The sequence below is a fragment of the Emydura macquarii genome, unplaced genomic scaffold (assembly GCF_026122565.2).
Source record: "Emydura macquarii macquarii isolate MOO-44397 ecotype Brisbane River unplaced genomic scaffold, CSIRO-AGI_Emac_v2 contig_1253, whole genome shotgun sequence".
NCBI lineage: Eukaryota > Metazoa > Chordata > Testudines > Chelidae > Emydura > Emydura macquarii.
In genome coordinates this window covers 91,781,753-91,803,827 of record NW_027131390.1, presented here as the reverse complement: position 1 = coordinate 91,803,827, position 22,075 = coordinate 91,781,753, and the positions used below count along the sequence as shown (strand labels likewise).

Here is a 22,075-nt window from a genome sequence, read left to right as displayed (position 1 = left end):
AGATATCCACTATATTTACCTTAATCGATTAAATAGTTAGGCCTTGTTGTTTCAGGTGAAGCAGATACTCCAGCACAGATTGGAGAGGTGACCTAGTGGGCAAGAGGCCTTGTTGGGGTGATCACATGGAGAAACACTTCTACGTGGCAAGCTAAGTAGTTTCCTACTGTCTAGTAAGGCCTGACAGACTTGCTTCAAACAGGCCAGCTCTACCAGGTTTAATCATGAAGCTTTCATGTGGTTAAGTGGACAGGCTTGAGAATCAGTTGGAGCAATCAGCCATGATCTTGCGAGATCACACCTGGGAGGGGAGGGAGCGGTAATGGTGTCACCACTGAGAAGTCCAATAGCATGTCTAACCACTGCCAGTGCGGCAATCCTGGGGCTATAAGAATAACCCTTGCTCAGTCCTGCTTGACTTTCATTAAGACCTTGTGCAGGAGAGGATATGGGGGGGGGGACATACTGAAGAGGTGCTTTGCTCAAGGGAGTAGGAAGGCATCTGTGAGTGAGTCTGGGCTGTGATTGCCTCGTGAGAAAAACTGCTGACATTTCCTGTTCTGGCTGGTTGCCAATAGACCTATGAGGGGACTCCCACACCACTGGAAGATGATCCTGGCTATACTGGGGCAAAGGGACTACTCGTGGTGAGAAGAGAAAGATCTGCTGAGGTGATCTGCTAGATTGTTCTGGGCTCACAAAAGGTGAGAAGCTTTGAGGTGGATCAAGTGCTTCATGCAGAAATCCCACAAGCAAATGGCCTCTTGACATGGGGGGCGGAAGGGAGAGCATGCCCCTCCCTGTCTGTTGGTATAAAACATGGCCGCTGTATTAGCTGTAAATATTCATGCAACCTTGCCTGTCATCTGGAGTAAAGACACCTGACATGCTAGGCAAACCATTCTGTGCTCTCTGACATTTGTGTGTAAGGAGAGTACCTCCTGGGACCTGAATCCTGAAATAAGCCCTCCCCCCCATCCTGGGTCAGATACATCCGAGATTAGGGATACTGAGGGTTGGGGACTGATGAAGTGAATGTCCAAGCCTACCAACCAGGGGTCCCTCCACCAGTGGAGGGAGGCGAGGGGCTGGGTGGAAACTATAAGCCCCGAGTCCAAATGATGATGGCTTGGTGAGCACACCAAGGCCAGCCAAGCTTGAAAGAGTCTGAAGTGCAGACTCATGTATTACACCATGTATGTGTATGCAGCCACATAACCCAGTAGTTTGAGGCAGAAAAGGGCTGTCATGACAGGTGGGCTTTCACCTGCAATATCAGAGATTACATTGTCTGGAAACAAATCTCTGAGGGAAGGCTCTGGCCTGGGTGGAATCGAGCACTGCACCACTAATATTTATCCTCCGAATGGGGATGAGTGTTGACATCTGCTAGGTTATCAACAGGCCTAGTGCTTGGAAGGTAGTTTAGAGCTAGAGGTTGCCGGTTCTCACCTGGGCCTTGGACCAGTCCTTGATCAGCCAATCACTGAGGAAAGGGTAGATTTGCACACCTCGCCTTCCGAGGAAGGCTGCCACTACTGCCATGTATTTCATGAAAACCTGGGGATCTGCAGACAGGCCTCGGGGGAGGATGGTGAACTCATAGAGAGTCTGGTTCAGGATGAACCTGAGAAACCTTTTGTGGCCCCAAAAAACAGAGATGTGGAAATAGGCATCTTTCAAGTTGAGGGTTGCGTACCAGTTCCTAGGATCCAGCGAAGGAATAATGGAGGTCAGGGAAACCATGTGGAAGGGGGATGGGGAAGGAGGGGTGAAAAACTGGAGAGTGTAACCTTCCTCAGTATGCAATGGTCCGAGGTGATGAGGAAGATAGGAGAAAGTCTGAAAACAAAAGTGGGACAGGATCCAATATAGGAACTGGTATAACACCCTCAGGTGCCCCATCAAAAGTTCTGCTCGGATCCTCCAGAATATCTGTGAGGCCTGGTAGCGAGGCTGAGGTGGAAAGGGACTGTTGTCTGTGTTTACAACCCCTGCTTCACTTCTTAAACAGGTCCTGGCATGGTGGCGGAGCCGAGAAATGGATTGTTTGTTAAGGTCTGAAATGCTTACCCAAAGGTGCCAAGGCATACCTGGTCCCTTGGCTGGGTGCACAACTCTACCTGTGATGATGAGTCAGCCTATAGGGCCCATGGAGGAGCAGTACCCATCAATTCCACCTGCTGGTTCCAAGGGTCCAAGGAACGGTGTCTGAGGGGAAAGCCTTTGCCCTCTGGATGGTCCCAAATAGGAAATCATGGCAACATGTTCCCTTCTGCTCATCTTCACTGCTAGTGCCAGCTCTTGCACTGCTGGTGACGGCAGTACTTAGAGTGCCAGTAAGTCCCTGGCCACAACAAACATCTCCAGGGTGGACGGCCCCATAATTCCGCTGGCACCATGATGTCCCCCCAGTGCTGGTGGCTGATCCTCCACTAGACTCAGTGGCACCTGCAAGCAGGGCAGAGTTGATGGTACAACATGTAGAGTAGGGGCAGGGGAGTGGCCCAACATAGGTTGCACCCCACTGTGCTCCTCATGCTTGTACTTCCTCAGGTTGGGGGAACATCCTCTCTCAGGGTATGTCTACACTGCTGCGGTGGCAGGGATCAATGCAGCGGCATCGATTGAGTGGGTCTGTGTAGACCCTCTCCATTGATCAGAGAGCACTCTCTGGTCAACTCAATTAGTCCACCTCCCTGAAAGGAGAAAGGCTGTATTGACAGGAGGGTGTCTTCCATCGACGCAGTGCCGTGATGATGCCACAGTACATCAATGTAAGTATATTGACGGGAAATACGTAAGCTACGTTATGGAGCTTGCATATCTCTGGTCGACCTCTGCCGTCAGTGTAGACCAGCCCTCAGATCGTTTCTTTCTATGCTTTTTTTTCGACACTGGTGAAGGGGAGCAGTGCCGAGAGACCCATGCCACAGGAGAAGCACTCCATACAGATGCCAAGGTATTCAGTGCCAAGCCCAACCAGCTTGCCTCTGATACCAGTCTGAGAGCAGCTTCCATTAGGATGGACCTTAACCTAGCCTCCCTGTCCTTCTTCATACAAGGCTTGAACTGACGGCAGATATGATAATGCGAGTCTCCCCCAGACACTTCAAAGAGCTGGAGTGTGGGTCGCTCACCAGCATCGGCTTGCTGCAGGAGGCACAGTGTTTGAAGCCCAGAGACCAAGGCATGCCCAGCTCCAGGAGTGGAGGACACCCAGCAAAACAGATGCAAGAGTCCAACTAACTATGTACACTGGCTAAAATGATAAATTGAAGACAACTTCTTTTGGAAAAATGAAGAGGAATGAAGAGAAAAAACAGCGAGAACCACTAAAAATCATCTTGCTGAAGCAAGAGAGAAGCTATTCCAGTGACTGTCATGGGCAGTAAGAAGAAACTGAGAGGGTGCGAAGATGGCCGGGCCCCTTATACTGGTGCATGAGTGTGCAGTATCGGAGGGCACTAGTACCGGCCAATGTTTACCACTGAGGGAAGATCTCCAGCAATGATGCATGTGGCACACGTGCACCTAACATGGAATAGACATGAGCAAGCATTTGAAGAATAAAAAGCATATGAACTTGCAGACGCTTATCAAAACTGTTTCTGCAGTAATCTTGACTTTTATAGATATAATCTCTCACATTCCGCTCTGAAGAGGGGGCAGTAGAGCTGCACTCTGAAAAAGATTTCTGGAAGGGATGGCGTCTCAGAGAGGCAGAATCCTTCCAGAGTTTCTATGTGAACAGAGGAAAGTGAAATCAGCTACATTGCCCTTTAGGAGAGGGCAGCATAGTCCCCTCCTGCATGACTGACTACAGTTTGAAGTTGCTAACATCTCAAGGGAGCAGTCCTTTGCTTGGGAGACTCCAGGGACTGCAACTGTGCCTGATCCTTGTAAAGGGCACTCAAAGAGTGGAACAAAGTCTCACCTCTTCCTGTGACCCTCCTCCAATACAGGTATAATGCCTGTATAGAAAGCATTTTCGTTCTGAAGCCCATTGACGTCAATGAAAAGATTCCCATTGATGTCAATGGGCTTTGGATCAGGCCCTCAGTCACCTTGATATTACATTGTAGGTTTAATTAATCAGAATAAATAGTTACCAGTTAATTAAATCCCTTGACTCTAAGTAGAGCTGGGTTCTCTTTTGCTAAGGTTCTAAGAGATGCACTGTTTAAAAAAGGGGAAAGTCAATTATGTGTGTGTGGCAGGTCTACATCTAATCTATAACTCTGGAAGAGACTATCAAATATGCAAGACTATTAAAAATAAAAAGTACCTTTGACAGCAACAAATTATGCTGGATAGCTGGCTGATAATTAAAAAGGTGCATTTGTTTAAAAGGTCACATTTTTTAATCAGCTACGATTCTGTGCTGAACCCCTATATAACAAGGTTAAGAGGGGGCATTTAGCACATCAGTGAGTCTAAATATGTCTTTTATTTTAAGGCCCACAAAACTGCATCTGGCTCATTGATTCCATGGGTGTGATATCAGTTATGGAGCCCCACAGAAGCATGAAATCTCAGCTATAGTAATGCAGGAGTCAGGGAACTGCCATAGCGCAGTTTATGGTCTGTTTTTAAGAGCAGATATTTCTCTTTCCTCTATCCCACATAATCTATCCCATTCTACGTAGTCTAATCTATCCAGTATTTATACTGTGCCCATCAGCCCCTTTGTATAAAAACAAACAGATCTCCAGACACATCATATGGACAAAACTATTTTAGAAATGTACTCGACATATACTCGCAAAATGTTTTGGGGTTTTGGGTTTTTTTGTTTTGTTTTGTTTTATACAGTGCCTTTCATAACCAAGATATCTCTGAGCATTTTATTAGTGTATTAAAAGTAAACAAACATTGTAGGAGCCTAGACTAAGAATTTTGTCTCTTTTGTGAGTTAGTTTAAGGGTCATGACTTATTTTAATGTATGGTTTGTGTTAAAATTACACACATTTTACTGTTTATTTACACAAAAAAAATGTGTTTAAACATTGCTTAAGTTTGAGATTCTCCAGAAATCAAGTAAATTAATAGTTAAGAGATCCAGACAGTTCACCAATGCCATACAATCTTTCAACATTCACTATCATCCCTTCTAAATTTCATCTCTCTCTCTCTCTCTCTCTCACACACACACACACACACACACACACACACACACACACACACACTTAACTTTGCCCCCTTTTCTTCGTCTGTAGAGGCCTGATCCAAACCCCATTGAAGTCATATGGAAAACCCCCATTGACTTCAATGGGGTTTGGATCAGGCCCTAACTGAAATATGCCGTTGGGTGTGTACTGCTGATTTTAATTTTTTTTTAGAAGTATGTGTGAAGTAAATATTTTGAGAGAAATATAGCCCCAGGGACCATTAAGTTATGTCTACATGTTTTCTCAGTGTGATGTGTTGGGTACAGAAGAAGAATATTTTATGAATAGAATGTAAATTATTGATGTTTTTTGTTCTGAAATGTTGCTTATATAAGTAAGTTTATATTTAAAAAATGTTGACTAAATTACATAAAGATCTTTTATATTTCATAGTAAGTAATATTGTAGTATGTTAGTGTTATAGCATATCCCCTGAATATGTCCTGGGACTTGATGGTCTCTGGTTAATGTTTTTATTTTGACTTCATTTTTACATGTTCCAGGAGACAAAATTAAAATTGTTTGGTTATTGTAAGTTGGAGAGATTGATAGCAAGTGATAAGCTTTTAAACATTCATAAATATCAATATTTATGAGAATCAGTGTTTAAAGCTAAATGTAGCTATGGGAAACCCAGGATGCGGGGGGAGCATAATTGTGACTAAAAATGTGGGTGACTTGGTAGAAATATGTAGGGAGTGTGATGGCAAGGTTCTGGGTAGGAGCCTGGCAACAGTAGGGTTGAGGAGAGGAGCTCTGGTAAAATCTTTGGAAGGTTTGAAGATATTTGGGGCCTATGGGGATGATGAGAGATGCAAGGGACAGAAGAAGATGCTACTGCAATACAAATAATATAATATAATAAAAATAAATAAATAAATAAAAATATCAAAGACAAAAATTAGACTAGTGTCCATAACCTTGGGCCCAGACAATCTGCATCCTGCACAAAACCAGAAATGAGTGACAGGAGGCAAAAGTGGCTTTAAGCCACCTTTATGTCATCCATTTACCCAATTATGGGGACAGGTGGGGTTGGTTCACCCTGGCTTAAATTTCAGAGTAGCATTAATTTACAATCAGCTGTAACAGGGGTGGGGGGAGAGAAGAGTGGGTCCACTGCATTCACTGAGGATCAACAAAGTTCAGCAGCACTGCAGTCACATCCTGTTATCCCCTCCTAACCTGTCTGTAACATGCCCCAATAACAGGGAGCTGTTGGAAGCTTGCATATTGACAATGTACCATTTGGATTCATAAAATGCACATAGGCCTGCTGTTCATGGTGCCCTTACTCACTTCCACCATAGAGGTTATATTTTTGAGGTGTAGAGTCATCTTGCATGGGTTCTCTGCTGCTGTCCCAATGTGTGCAGTGGAAATGCAACATTTCCACTGCTTGGAACCCATATGTCTCAAACAAGTTACTCCACATTAGATACTACTTCAGTAGCCCTCATGTAAGGCCCTATCTTACAATCTATGCTTATCGGCCCACCTCCACGTATTCTCACTACCTTTTTCCTAATTCTCAGTTCTGTGCCTATATCTTTTCTTATCTATATTTTCTCTTGATATCTTCCTATTCCTTTCCTCCAGTAATTCTACTCTGCCTCTTTCCTTCTCTTTCTCTTAATTTCATCTTGCTAATAATTTTACTTATCCATTTTGCAGATTATTCGCCCAACAGATCTCACCCTTATACACAAACAAAGATAAAGCTGATAATTTTCTTTCTTGGCTCTATCAGGTTTTTGGTGAAATCTCCATACAGGATATAACGAATTCTAGAAATCTGTTTAAAATTAAGTATGTAGTGTGTTTTGTGAATGAGTGTGTGAAGCCAGAAAGATATTGCTCAAAATGCCAAGAGCAAAGTTGTCTTCATATCACTGTTTTCTATTAGCTTGACATCTCTTTACTGGTGACACTCTTGTGTTCCAGGTTTACCTCCCTTGCCGTATTTAGGACATTCTTTAGAATTTATGGCAACTTTTAAATTTGAACATATGTTATCAGAAAAAAAGATTTTAAAACTATTTTACTGTTTCATTACTTAATTCCCTAGACATAAAAGTGCAACGTTTAAGAAGCCGGGGAAGGGTAAGAATTTATATTCCTTGTCTGATTAAAGTTTTTTGGGGGAAAGAAACAAGTTGGAAAGGGGTTTGTGGTGAGTAGGACAGAGAAATTCAACTGTGTAGCAAGAATGAATTATCTCTAATACCCATTTGTCTGTCATTATTGCCCTGCAGGTGTGTGTAAAGTGGGCAAGATGGTTAGCATAGCAACAGAATTGGTAAGTGGTTCTCAAGTGTTCCATCAAAAGAAACCCTTGTGTGATGAGTAGATTTGGACAGCAGCAGTAGAGGTGCAAGAAGCTGCATATCTGGATCTTTGTACCTTCTGTTGTTTGTATGCCTATTTGTAAGGGCACTGATGGTAAAACATTTGTGTAAGGGCATTCAGAAACTGTACATAAGTTTGTGGTTTTTCCTCTCTGGGAATGTGGTGTAAATGCCCAAGAAGCAGAGTCCTTTAGAGTGTGTAGTGACTTGTAGATCTTCTCACTGAAGAGATTAGACTCAAAGGGCAAGTCCTTGATGGTTTTCTGGCTTTCCCTGGGGAAACATGAAGAGTGAAGCCATGATTCATGCCTCATGATTATGACCATGGTGATGGCTTTAGATTCAGTATTGCTGGCACCTACTGTCACATGGAGTCATGTCTTAGCAACCTGCCTGTCCTCATCATTAAGGTCTTGGAACCAAGCCCTGTCTTCTCAGAAAAGGATTCCACAAATTTGGCATAATTTGTGGAAATTATGCTTTGCTAACTGTGCCTGGTAGTTAGCAGTTCTGAATTGGAGGCTGATTGATGATCATCGGGTTTAGCTCCCTTGTCAATAGGAGTGGTCTTGGGGTGCTGTATACTGGTCTTCTCTGTAGCTGCCTTGACCACTGAATTGGGCACTTGGTGGATAAATAAGAACTCTGCACCTTTGGCTAGCAAAAAAATAGCATTTTTCAGCCCTTTTTGGGGAAGGGACACAGGAGGCAGAGCTATGTCATACAGTCTTGGTGGCTTCCAAAATGGCCTCATTCACTGGAATGGCTACCCTACTGTGGACAGACAGTTGCATGATGTACAAAAGACTATACTGAGTGCTGTGACCTCCTCAAGAGGGATGTGGACCTTAGCTCCCACCCTCTGCAAAAGCTCCTGGGACTGCCTGTGGTCATCAGGTGGTGAAGGAGATGATGGAGCAAATGCCTCATCAGGTGACAAGGATGACACACCTCTGAGAACCATCTGGACCATATAGTCTTTGTCCTCTGTAAACTCCTATGGAGCTGAGAGCTATCAGCTGAGAGAAGATCCAGGGTGACTAATATACATATCCCATGGAACCTGATGGTTTTCTGAGTAATCATAACCAAGAGGGGCTGACTCCAAGATGTTCTATAGGATCAATCTGGGTTTGTGCCCCTTAGGGGAAAAGGATCACCTGGAACTTCAGATTTGTCCAATGAGAAGTTAGGTTTCCTTTCCACCAGCTGTACCAATGAAAGAATGCTTCAGACTGTGGACTTGGTAGGAGAGGATGGTCTCCTCCTCAAGGTGATTTCTTCTGGTATTGAAACATCTCTAAGGAAAACCAGGACTGCTAGAAGATAAGATTGCAGATAGGGTAAAGCAAGAACATTCACTGGTGAGGTAAAGGTCCTTCCTGGAGTTCAAATGGCTCTGGAGGTCAGAACTTTTGGATCCGGTGCATCCAAAGACTTAGTACTTGGAGGATCCCACCCAGAATGTGCTGGTACAAATTGGGGTCCACCATGGAATTCCCAATTGGAACAGGCTGGTGCTGATCTTTTGGCCTGTGAGATGGAAATAGAACCAAAGCTGGTACCATCAAATCTTTTTTCTTTCATGGCCTTCACTTCTTGGATGGATGATTTATGCAGACCTAATTCCTTAGGAGCATCAGGTGAGGATTCACCTGACTTGGACCAAAATGGGGAGGGATTTTTTTTCCTAGATGCAGATCTGGATTGGGATCTGTCCTTGTAACTGTTCTCATGTCCCCTACTCTCATGAAAGTGTTTATTAGGCTTAATAGTTTTGGCCTCTACTCCAGAGCTCCTGCTCAGAGCGGTGCTGCTCACCATCTGAAGTTGCTGTACATGGGGTTTTTCCCGGTTTGGATCTGACTGGGGTCTCATGGTCTTCTCTATGAGATGTTTCCACACATAGAATCATAGAAGATTAGAGTTGGAAGGGTCCTCAGGAGGTCATCTAGTCCAACCCCCTGCTCAAAGCAGGACTAACATTAGCTAAATCATAGATCTCTCATCCTTCATGGGTTCAAGGAGAGAAGGAGCAGCAGATGCTGCACTTGACCATAACATGAGACTTCTCAAGGAAGCAAAAGCAGTGCTGGTGTTCATTGGTAATGGAGAAGGAACATGAGCAGGGGAAAAATTTCTGACACTCTGGACACGTAGTCCTTCTCTGTGGGGAGAAGTTCCCTGAGGCAGGGAGGAACTAGAAAACTATACTAGCTATAAAAAACACCAAATTCAATCTCACTAAAGCTATTAAAACATATATTTACAGATTCTGAAAGTAAAAGATGATTGTCATGGGCACAGTTGATTCCAACTCAGACCATGCACAGCAAGAAAGAAGTGGAGAGGGGTCAATCATACCTCCCTTTGTGCCCTTGGTTCAGAGCAAGAGGATGACAACGGTGCAGGCATGGACCAACAGACACTACATGTTACAAATCTCTGGTCTCAGGCCCATGGAGTGCATGTGTACAAATACGCATAAGGCCCTGCACTCAAAGAACCCCATTTTTTCCTCAAAATATCATTTCTCTTGCTTTAGTAAATAAATATTAATATTTTTAATTCTTACTCCACAGCTATCATTTAAGATGTTATTGTATACCCTTAAAATGCTGAAAAGAATGATCAAAAGAATCCTGGCTGGTACAGGTAACATTCCTTCAGACGAAGCCTCAAATATTGGCCCAGTTCCTTCTCACCAGACGGCCACACCCATCTCCCTATATCCAGAGCAAAGTTAACAAGCCACATCTATTGCAATGAATCAGTGAGACTTACTTTGCAGCTTTATATAGGGTTATAATTTTTGTTTACAGGATGGATTAACAGAAGAGTTTGGATTCCCTTTGTAGCATTACAGATCCTGCAACCCTGTTAGACTTGATTACCCCAAAGCATATTTATCACCATAAATTTACCCTAAAAAGTAGTGCACCAAATTTCTTGTTCAGGACAGTCCCGCACAGAACAAAATAAATATAACTAAGGTCTAACTTGTTCAGGATAATTAAATAGCAGCTTTTATGAATGGAAAAACCTCATCTTCAGTATTACTGTATTGAACACTTTAAAGGGCTTTTCTTTTTGCCTACTAGCATGACAGCCAATGAATCCAGGTAAGTCAATAATACTAGACCTAAATCCCTGGAGAGTAGTCTAAAGCAAAGCCATCTTCAGGTCATTCTATGGTATCCTTCTAATAACTTTGCCTAGCCCTGCTGATGGAGTTTATGTATCTTAAGTTTATTACCACCTAGTAATGTGGGATTATTATAATTTGGAAAAATATGTTTCTACTTTATTTTATTATGTGTTTTGAGAGATATTTACTAGGCAGTGCAGCCGTGGAAATACCATAAAACATTTGAGTTATCACCTTTTATTTTATCTGTTCTGACTGTAGAGCAGGTGAAGAAGAATGGTAGAGTTCATAGCTCAAACACTGGCAGAATACCCCTTCGTGGACTCAGTGATGTCTATAAGAAAGCATGGAAATGTAATACTTTTGTGTTGATTCTTTCTGAGATACAATTGATTTTAGCAAAACAAGTGTCCTTTAACAGGTATTTGAGATCAGGGAAACCACAACTGACTAGCATTTGTTTTGCCAATTTACACCATTCTCTTACTCTTTCTCCTAGGAACATGCTAAAAAAAATCTTGCAATTTAAATCTAAAACAATGGCAGAGGAAGAAGGGGCAGCCGTGATCATTCAAGCATGTTTCAATAGATACAATTGCAATACATTAACAAATTCAGCCCTATGAGGATTTCCATTAGCTGAAGATGTAGCCCAATGTATTTTTAGCAATATTGTGGAACATGCACTTTTAATTTCTATATTTAACTTGGCATAGCCCACATCTGTATCTTTTTATGAGCCAGTCACAGCCTTACTACTTTTCTGAAAAATCTGGCATCTTCTGAGCTGTATATTCAACAACTTTTTTTCTTAATATATATCTCAGTTCTTCTATTGCCCTTATTAGATTAAGAATTTCCCCTTTTCTTTCCTGTATACATCTAACTTCTCAATCTTCCTGATTCCCCGTCTCCAATTCCTTCTTTCCAGCATTTTTTCTCTTTCAATTTAGCAGTTGCTATACCTATTACTCTGGCCATAAAAACTTCTTTAGAAGCATCCCATAAAAGCTGGGATGAAATTTAATCCCTCAAACATCTTTCACTTCTATCTACTCCTGCCAACCAGCTTTAATTTGCTTCACCACAGCAGGGTTTTGCAAGAGTAAGTTATTAAATCTTCAAGCTCATGACTTCTTTCTCCTGACAAGGGGACAGACTGAATGACCTCTCTAATTTCTATGGACTGCATGACACTTTTCTATGGGAAAAGGTGAGCAAGATGGTAAAGTACACAATAAACTGGATAACTGAGTGTTGGGATAAGCAGGAGACATAACAAAACAAGAAAGATCATGAGCAAACACCACTGTTGGTCGAGGTTACTGACTGTGGATATAATTGCTGATCCTGTTTATTTCTGGAGTCTGAATTTGGTCCTACTGCCATTAGATGAATGATACTCCAGTATCACTGCCCAATATATTTTATTGTGCAATAAAGAGCTATTTATTACATTGTTTTTACATCTTTGTGCATACACATAAAACTTCCACTGATTTCTCTCTCCTTGATTGGCCTCAGACGGACAACAAAAATACCATCAAAAGAAAAAGAAAAATCACCATACTGCTGTACTATTGTATAAGCATACAAAATGTATTTTATCTTGCAAATTTGCAGTAGGAGATACACCACCACACAAACCAAATCTTCAGGAAGAACTGTACTAATTAGTTTTATTGTTGTTTTAAGCAGTCTTTTATTTCCTCTCCCCTGGCTGATCACGGCTTTTCAGATTAAATCTAAAACCTTCAATTCTTAGAGTGCAGATTAATCCAAACTCCCAACACCCATTTCTGCCCTTGCAACATTCTCCTCTTTTCCTATACTAGCTTCTGTGATGCTCAAGAAACACCACAGCATCAAAATACAAAGCTACAAATTAAAACATTTTGGACCCCAGTGGTTCAATTTGTCTACTTTGTGGGATCATGTAGGATTTTGCAGGCTTTTTATAAAACTACATAGATGTCTTGCAGATACTGTGATGCAAGTTCCTGCAACTTGAATGGGTTCACTATACTTCATCCAACTGTGTTGTGGAAGTGCTCTTTTGGGGTTCAATCCATGAACTTTCTTTCCTCCTTTTGCTTTTTGACACTCAAGCCTCAGCTCACATGCACAAAAGTTCAATTCTAAACAAGATTTGATGGCACAGTGACTCATTCTGAATATTACCTTATGGTTTCAGTAGCTCCGTTCATTTGTTTGGAGCAATTTGACAATTTCTGGTGGCTCAGAGGTTCTTATGTTAGACTTGCTGTTCATCACAAACCTAATGGGCGACCAACATTAAGCTTGTCAGCCATAGCAAATAAGCTTAGGGAGATTTCTTTGCCAGGAGGAATTCACTGTCTCCAATGAGCAAGTGATTTAGGGAATATTTATAATTCTGACCCACTTGGATTTTGTATGTAATACAAGTTCATAGGAAAGCAGAAAAGGACGGGGAGAGACACCGACAGACACACACACACAAACTGAATCATGAAGGCTTTGAGTTCAAACCATTTTTTCCTCATTCTTGAAAGGTTTGTAATTTTGAAGTAACAGAGGGTTGTACCACTTGTGGCCTTTTTGTAGTTGTGACTAGTTGCAAGGTGAGACAATACAATTAAAGCTAATTTTAAAATATTCAGTGCTTCACACAGGGGAACATACACAGTTTAGCTTTTTGTACTGTAACAGTACAAGAGCCAAATTATTGCTGCCCAAGCTCAGGTGTTCTGGGGAGGAGGGAGAACAGCATTTACCCACCCATCAGTGCTGCTTGCTTTCCCTGAATGCATGAAGAGAAATCCCGGTAACATTGAAGAATCCAGAAGTGACTTGACTTGTTTGGGATTGGGGATTTTGGCCATCTCTTCACCACTCTGTATACTAGCAACCACCAAGGACATAAGAGCTGAGAAAGAGCACAAAATATACCTTTTCTAAAGCCCTGAACCAATACCCATGGAAATCGTGGGAAAGACTTCCAATGACTTCAGTGGATTTTAGAAGAGGCTAAGCACATTGGCAAAGTGTACTCCCCACCTCTAGAAGCATTATGCCTACATCTCCTCTGTCTAAGCATAATACCTCCAGCCACTGTTTTTCAAGCAGTGCATCTTCCCCCACCAGTGCAGCTGTGGTTTTAAGATCTGTAACTATGCTCCAAACACCTTATTAAAACTGGATATTTCTTTTGTTCCTTTGTTTAATTATAGCCCACATATCACTGCTGGGATTCCACATCAGTCCCACTATGATGTAATGCACACAACATGCAGTTCACTATTATAGCTTTTGTGATATATAATGTAGCACTTTGAGTCTTAAACAAATGTTTCTATATACAGTAAATGTGTGTGCGCGCATTGTATCTCTCTCAAACTCATATATACCTAAATTGGAATATTGTACATACAAACAGACAGAGAGCTCACTCTGAAAATCTTGACTATTTTGCCATTCCAAGTTAGTTTGGCATGATAGATAATGTTCCTGCAGTATTCTTGATACTTAACACAGATCTATCTGTAAAAATATAATGGCAATTACTATGTAATGTACAATATACTTCACATTTTTTGTTTATCCAGTTACACTGTATTTATTGCCTTCAGTGTATTATTTTCTGTGCCTCACATTATTTTGTCTCTTCGATAGCCCTCTATGATCACTGTTTCTAAAATACAGCTTGTGCATTGAGGTCCTTTGAAGTGGGATTAAAGATATTTAGTGCCTTTTGCTGCTATGTTTTCTGTTTTCAATAAACTTTAAGATACCTATTCCTTTTACTTTTGTAATTGCAGACTGGCAAAGAAAAAAAGCAGACATTCCTACTTCCAGCAGAACATTTATTTTACTGTGACTATAATTCAGATATAGACTGTCTCCCCACTGCAGGCAGGCATATTACAGGCACTGCAGGCATATTACATTCTCTCCAACTTTTTATCTTGATAAAATAATATAGATTATACAGATAATATAAATATTGTTTTATTAAAAAATTGCTTAGATGTAGAGACTAGAGAACCTATATTACTTCTGTAGCTGTGTAAATAATAGATTCCTTAGTAAGTCAGAACATATGACAAGAAATCCAACACAGAGGAAAAGGCCACTAAGCCTATCATGATATTCACCTTCAGTTTTCTTCCTTTTTTTTTTTTTAATCTTAAAAGATTTTGCTTAAAATGAAAAAAGAACAAAGAAAAATCACCTCAAACAATACAAAGAGGCCAAAAAAAAAAAAAAGCATTCAGCATTCCAGTGGTCTCTTCTTTTGACGTTTGCCTGAATTTTGGTGAGCACTAAACTCTTGCCAGGAATTTTGAACTTCTATAGTACCTAATTGGTATTAAAATCTAAATGGGGGGGGGAAAGGATGCTGTATAACTAACATATCTGAACCAAGTTTAGTACTGTACTTCCCATAGTCAGATAAATCTGGGTTTAGAATTTGAGATTTTATGCTATATACCTTGTGCTATTCTTCAGACAGCTACATTTTGAAAGCAACATTTTCAAGTATATTGGTTTGCAGGAACAGATAAAAACAGAGATTAGTTGAATGAAATAAGGCAACAGATTTTTGCTGAAAAATTTACTTTAACAATGCAAACCAAAGAAAAAATAGGTGTTGATAAAAGGATGATTGCTCCTGTGTCTAAATTATTGATAGCGATGATTGACTGTGTGTTATAATCTCTTTTAGCTAAATCAATCTTATTTTCTAAAGATATTAGATTGCTGGACAGCATACTCAACACCTTCCTTTGGGCTACGTGTGCCTCACCCATAATTAGCTTGCACACGCACACTTCTTGTTTGAACTAAATGTATCTTTACTGTTCAAGTAAAGGAAATTTATGTGAGCTGTGTTCCAAAGAGTCTCAACTTTTAGAGAAAGTCAAAACTTAAAAGGTTGGAGGTTCATTTAAGACAACTTTGGATAATTCTCTGAACTTTCTTCAAACCTTTTGAAGCTATCACCATTAACACCTCAAAGACAAATGTCTGACCAACTTTCTGACAAGCTACCACAGAGTAAAGCTAGCTTTTTCCTCCAGTACTCCAGTTCTCTCCCCTCAACTTCCATAGGTTTGCAGTTCTCAGCATCTGGCCTATAGCTCTTATTCCCTACCTTTTTGAGATTTGTTATGGGTCGTATGGCCCTATCTACTAACAATTTCAATTCTTGTGTACTCAGTTTAATCTTCCACAGACTGCAGTGCGTACCAGAATTCAGAGAAATGAAAGCAGAGATGTATGAGTTATGCATATATGCTACTTAGATTGTAAGCTCTGTGTAGCAGCAACTACATTTTTGTTGTGGGTCTGTTTGATGCCTATCGATAGGCATGACTGTGATACAAATAAAAAAATATTTTGGATGGACAGAATTCCATGTATATCCCATACTTCCATGTGTATTGAATTCAAAGATAGAAATTCAAACTCCTGAACGACTGAGCCCTGGCCTACAAAACAGATCTCATGTCTTATACGTTTCTTCACATCTTTTGTTCCAGTAACAGTGCCAACTCCATTCTTTCTTTCTCCCATCTTGGCACCTTCTTCCATATTTTCCTATAAATAGGATAATCTCCTGATCCCACTGTGTTGTCCTAAACCTCACCCCTGTCATCGCCTTAAAATCCACTTCTCCCACTTTTTCCCAGAAATTTAACCAGTGAAAAGTTTAAAAATGACCATCAAAATAAAAATACTACATGACTCCTTTCTGTGGGACTATTTTATGTCTGTAAGAGGAAGCACTATTGATATCTGAGTAGTTATCACTGATTGAGAAGGAATGAGGATAGGAAATGAAGTTTTTAAATCCAGGACATCTGGCCATAAACCTACTCCCAAAAGGAGGGATGGAAAAAATCCTGAGGGCAGGGAAAGCTAAGCTATACTAATGGTGTAAAATACTATAAAACACTAACAAATTATATACAGTTATATTTAGGAAGATGAAGAGGATGTGAGAATAGCTCTGAACGCAGAGAATTCTAACTCAGGGCATGAGGCAGGAAAAAGGAACTGGAGAGGGAGTCAGTCTGCACTTCTCCTTATACCCTCTGGTCCATGTGCATGGTACACATGCGTATCCACATGTGGAATACACATAGGGTGCAGCACTTGCAGAAGAATTAATTTTAGCAAACCAAACACACCCCTTAGCTCTGAAGAATACTGAAAAACAATCAAATATAATACAATCATTTTTTTCCCTATTGCTACCAAATCTGATTTTATGCATTACACTCACCAGGGAAAAAAGCATATGTGCCTATAACAGACAATGAAGAGATAGTAATGGCATTGTATCTACTAGCATCTTATTCAAAATTCACATGAATTACCTTTTCACACTGCAGATACAATCATATTTTTCCTTGCCCAATGAAAGCACCCTGCTCTATATATATCTATCTGAGTTGTTACTATAATGAATTAACATAAGAATGCAAAATTTAGAGAAAGTAATTTGAATAATTCTAGTTATTGAATGCTTGAATTCTATTAGTTTAAGTGCACTATGCGAGGCTTTCCGGCTCCAAGAAATAAGACCTGTATTTTGAAAGGGCACATCGGTTAGAGAACGCCCTTCACCATGTTCACATTCCACATATATGTAAGTAAACAAAAACATGCATAAGCACACGCGATATCATAAATAACACATCAGTCTAACGCAGCCAATTCTGTGAACATGTGCATTGTTTGAGATCAGTATTTAAGATTTTTTCCATTATCCTCGTGATGAACTGAAAATATTTTTAGATTAACAATGTCATTAATTAACAAGGAATGCAGATAAGAATCTCTTTTGCCAGTGCCATGAAGAAATCACATTTTCTGCTACATTTCCTAAAACAAACTTTTCAGATTTTGCTTACTCTTTAAAATAGAAGTATTGTAAGTAATTAGCTACAGTATTCAGTATTTAAAGCACTAGGCTAACTACGTAACTGATTCATGATCACTTTAGGTGTCCTCCTTAATATGTATACTATTATAATCTGGATATGTTAACTACATGGTATTTACCCACTAATTATTTCATGTAGTGAACTTTATGGAGTATGATTTAGTGATAGTTATTGGTATCAAATCATGTAACTGCAATGAATTTCCACTATAAAGGTAACATACCTAGACTGTGATTACAGTGTCTTTGTTATAGAGTGTGTCTTTTTTTTTTTAAATAATTTCATTGTCGTACTTTTTTCCTTTTTGGATTAATTTCTTCAGTCTCTTACTCTATTAGAGTAAACAACTGCCCTTTAATTTAGGGACATATTTTCACGTCAGTTTTATACATGTAAAATGTTGCCACTCAACTCAATATTTATGCGCACAGTTACCCATTTTCCAGCTGCTTTAAATAGAAAACTACTCAAATTTGGCCCATAGAGATTTTGTATTTGGCTTTCAATTCTTAATCAATTTTTAGGATATAACCACTTCATCATACAGTATTAAGTTGTGTGTATTCAAGTTAGGGCAAAAGTCGACTGTCAATACTTCACACATTTTCCTAAACTTTACTTACTTTATGAGTCAGGTAGTATGTAAAAATGTACGGGACATGAAATTTACCACTGAGAAAATACCACAAATGTCAGAATAGTTAGTTGTCACAAGAAGCTGGGAGTCTATATCAGCCTTAAAAAGGTGATTTTAATAGAAAATAAAAAGACCTGTCCCCAAAGCATTTATTCCTATATTACACTATTCCAAAGTGCAGGTTAGTCGTTCAAAATGACACTTGGAAAAAACAAACAATCTGTTTAATTTATGCTTTAAGTAAGGCCTTAAATTTCAATCCACTTCCCCTCCTGGTTCCACCATACTATTAATCTCCTTGTAGTTAAAGGTTTAAATTCCTAACAAAAAAAACTACTGTCCACTATTTGAATTAGCTTTTTTTAATCCTCTATCCAAAGTAGTTTAAATATGTAAATACATCTATTGAGGATTATGTTTTAATTGTGATTAACTGATAAATACTCTTTTCAGTGTAGAACTTATTTGTAATTTAAGAAAGCTTTAATGTGTCTCAAAGATGCTTTTACTGATTGTATTTATTCATTTATTTATTTATTATGTCCAGGGCCAATCCTGAAGTCAATACACAGGCAAAACATCCATCAAACTCAGAGTTTTGCTGAATAAAGACTACAAAAACTGACACTAAATGTGCACACTTGATCCCTTTAACTGTGAAAATATACTTAATAGAGGATCTATCCTATGGACCATAACCTCAGATGGTGTAAAACTAAGTAGCTCCATTTAAGACAATAGAGTTATGCTCATTTACATCAGCTGAAGATCCATTATGCTTACTTTTGTTTGAGCACGGTTTTTTGAGCGGGTGAGGTATGGTGTTTAGATCTCATGAGTATTATTTATGAATTCCTTAAAATCTTTACCTCCATAATTTCAATTATATTTTCCTACAGACAGAATTAAGACAAACTCTTTAAATTGTAAGATTATTTGAATATAATCCCAAAGTGAGATGAAATCAAATAGTATTAATCCTTACGAAAACAAAACCTAAAAGGAATATGATTTTGATTAGAAAAAATCTAGTGTTTTAACACACTATAAATGTCAAATTCTTTCCATAGAACTGTTTGTATTTGATATTGCCTAAATAACAGAGTTTTAGGGAAAAAGGGATTTGTGGCATATAAGGGAATATGTGTTACCTTTTTCTATACCCTGAAGAAGAGGTCTCTTCATACTTCCTTTGGTGCAACTCTTTCATACAAACTTTGAAATTATTACAGAAAAATGCTAGAAAGCCTGTAGGTATTTTTCCTCTCTCTTTGTTAAAATAAATAAATAAATAAATAAGCTGGCTTTGAAATGTACACTAAATGTAATAAAATACATTATTTTAAATACATATGGTTAAAAGATTAAGAAGTTTGCTGAATCACTTTGAACTCATACTTTAAAAGTGCATCCTGTTAAAAAGCCTGAAGTTGGTGGAAAATTTTTCCGAACATATTCACTTACCCCGACAATGTACTCCTTCATCATACCCATCTGAACAGTCATATACACCATTGCAGAGTTGGGACAAGTGAATACATCTGTTTGTACCGATGCAAGTAATATGATTCAGGGGACACTTGAATTCTATTTCCTCAGGACCTACAAAAAGAATAGGCATAAAAGAATTCATATGCATTTTTTTTATACTCAAAAAATGAAGAGACAGAATACACGATATATTGTCATACATTTGCATAATATTTCCACTTTAAGGCTAGGAATAGACTTTTTTGTACTTGTCTACTCTGCAGCTTTTCAGTGCATTACCAGTGGAATTATATTCTCTTAAATAAGGATTAGCATAATTAAAGAAAAATCAACTGCTCAAGAAGGATTATTTTATTAAATAAAGGTAATACAATTTATGGTTTTATGGAAGGTTTGCCTTACTTTAAAGGCTATAGATGCTGAAATTCATATTTGCCAACATTCAGTATGGAGCAGAGATTATTTTTAAATAAGGTTTAGGTTTTTATTTTCAATAGTACATGAGTCTGCCAATGCCAAAACAAATCACTAACACAACCATGTGTAGGCTGACCAGATAGCAAGTGTGACAAATCCAGACTAGGTGAGGAGTAAAAGGCCTCTATGGAAGACAAAGTCCAGAATATTGGAGCTGTCCCTATAAAAATGGGACATCTGGTCATATTGAGAAGGAAAAAAAGAACAACTCAGATACTCAAAACACAAGAAGAAATTCAATTTTTTACTTCTCAGAATTTGTATTCCTCTTTCCATTGGATAATAAACACTACATGCTGCCATCTTGGGTATCAAGAATCAGGAACAAAACAAATCTTTAGAGGTATGTATGGATGATTAATTATATTACAGTAGCACATAGAGGTCCCAACTTTGATCAGGTCTCCACAGTGCTCAGCATTTTACAGACACTGAGTGAGATGCGGTCTGAGCCCCCAAAAGCTTACATGCTAATTTATGCTGAAATGAATTAAGAGAGTTTAACAAAGTAGTAGAGAAGGGTGCACAAAAGTTTGGGAGTGGTGGAAGCTGTTAGGAGGCAGCTTGTAGCACCTTGATGCTTGTGTTGGTCACAGTCCTGTGGAGTTTAGCACAGCATCAGGGCCACTCTTGCATTAGCTGACAACAGTCCTCAAGGAACTACAGAATGCAGCGAAGTCAGTTACAATATCTCGTCACCGACTCCCAGCTCCCTACTCCAATGACACATTGTGGACTGGCAGAGGGATTGGGTGTGCCTGCTCTTCACCAGGCCAGCTGAAAGCTCCTTCATACTCAGGTTGCCAGATGTAGCTGCTTTCTAGCCCTGGGGGCATCTGAACAGTACAAAGGAATGCAGGAGAGCATGTGGCACTATATAAGTTTTTTAAATAAACAGAATTAAACAAATGTCAGTAATCACTCCTGACCACCTGATGAAAATTATATTTTGAAAAATTTGTCTTCATGTATAATTATTTTGATTTTGCAGTTTTCTTTGTTGCAATGCAGATATCCTACAAATACCACTACGGTATTGACCTGGCCATTATTTACAGTATTTTACAATAAATATAATTTACTAGTTAAAACCTAGCATTCATGATCACAGTTCAGGTGATATTTCTCTCCTCCCACCAAAAAAAAAATTAAAAATTAAAGTTGCAAAAAAAGTTATAAATGATATACAGAAGGATATGATGTGCTACATCTCAGACTCTTTTTGTACATCTGGACTCTAAAAAAGTGATTATTTACAATTGTAAATAATCACTTTACAATCCAGCATTATTTTTCATACAGTCTTTCATGCAAACAGCATTCTAGAACTATGGAAGTATAAAGGGCCCAAATGCCCATTTAAATAAATGGAAAGCCCTATGGATATCAAGGATCTTTAGATCAGGCTCATGCAGCAAATACCATATCTGACTGTATACAGATATTAGGAGCTGTGCAGGACCATTATGTAGTCGTCTGAGACTGGTGTTAAGTTCAAAGCTGATCGCGAAGTGTTACAAAGGGATATCACAAAACTAAGTGACTGGGCAACAAAATGTCAGATGAAATTCAGTATTGATAAATGCAAAATAATGCACACTGGAAAACATAATCCCATCTATACATACAAAATGATGGGGGTCTAAATGAGCTTTTACCACTCAAGAAAGATCTTGTCATCATCATGGATAGTTTTCTGAAAACATCCACTCAGTGTGCACCAGCAGTCAAAAAGTTAACAATGTTAGGAACCATTAGGAAAGGGATAGATAATATCATAATGCCACTGTATAAATCCATGGTATGCTCACACATTGAATACTGCCTGCAGTTCTGGTAACCCCACCTCAAAAAATATATTAGAAGT

The 22,075-nt window shown here is 39.3% G+C and overlaps 1 protein-coding gene across 1 annotated transcript in view; it reads right to left on the bottom strand.

Moving 5' to 3' along the window:
* LRP1B (LDL receptor related protein 1B) overlaps positions 1–22,075 on the bottom strand; it is a 1,171,881-nt gene that overhangs the window by 779,227 nt on the left and 370,579 nt on the right. Inside the window, 1 exon segment of the mRNA XM_067549510.1 lies at positions 19,705–19,842. Coding sequence (XP_067405611.1) covers positions 19,705–19,842 — 138 coding nt within the window.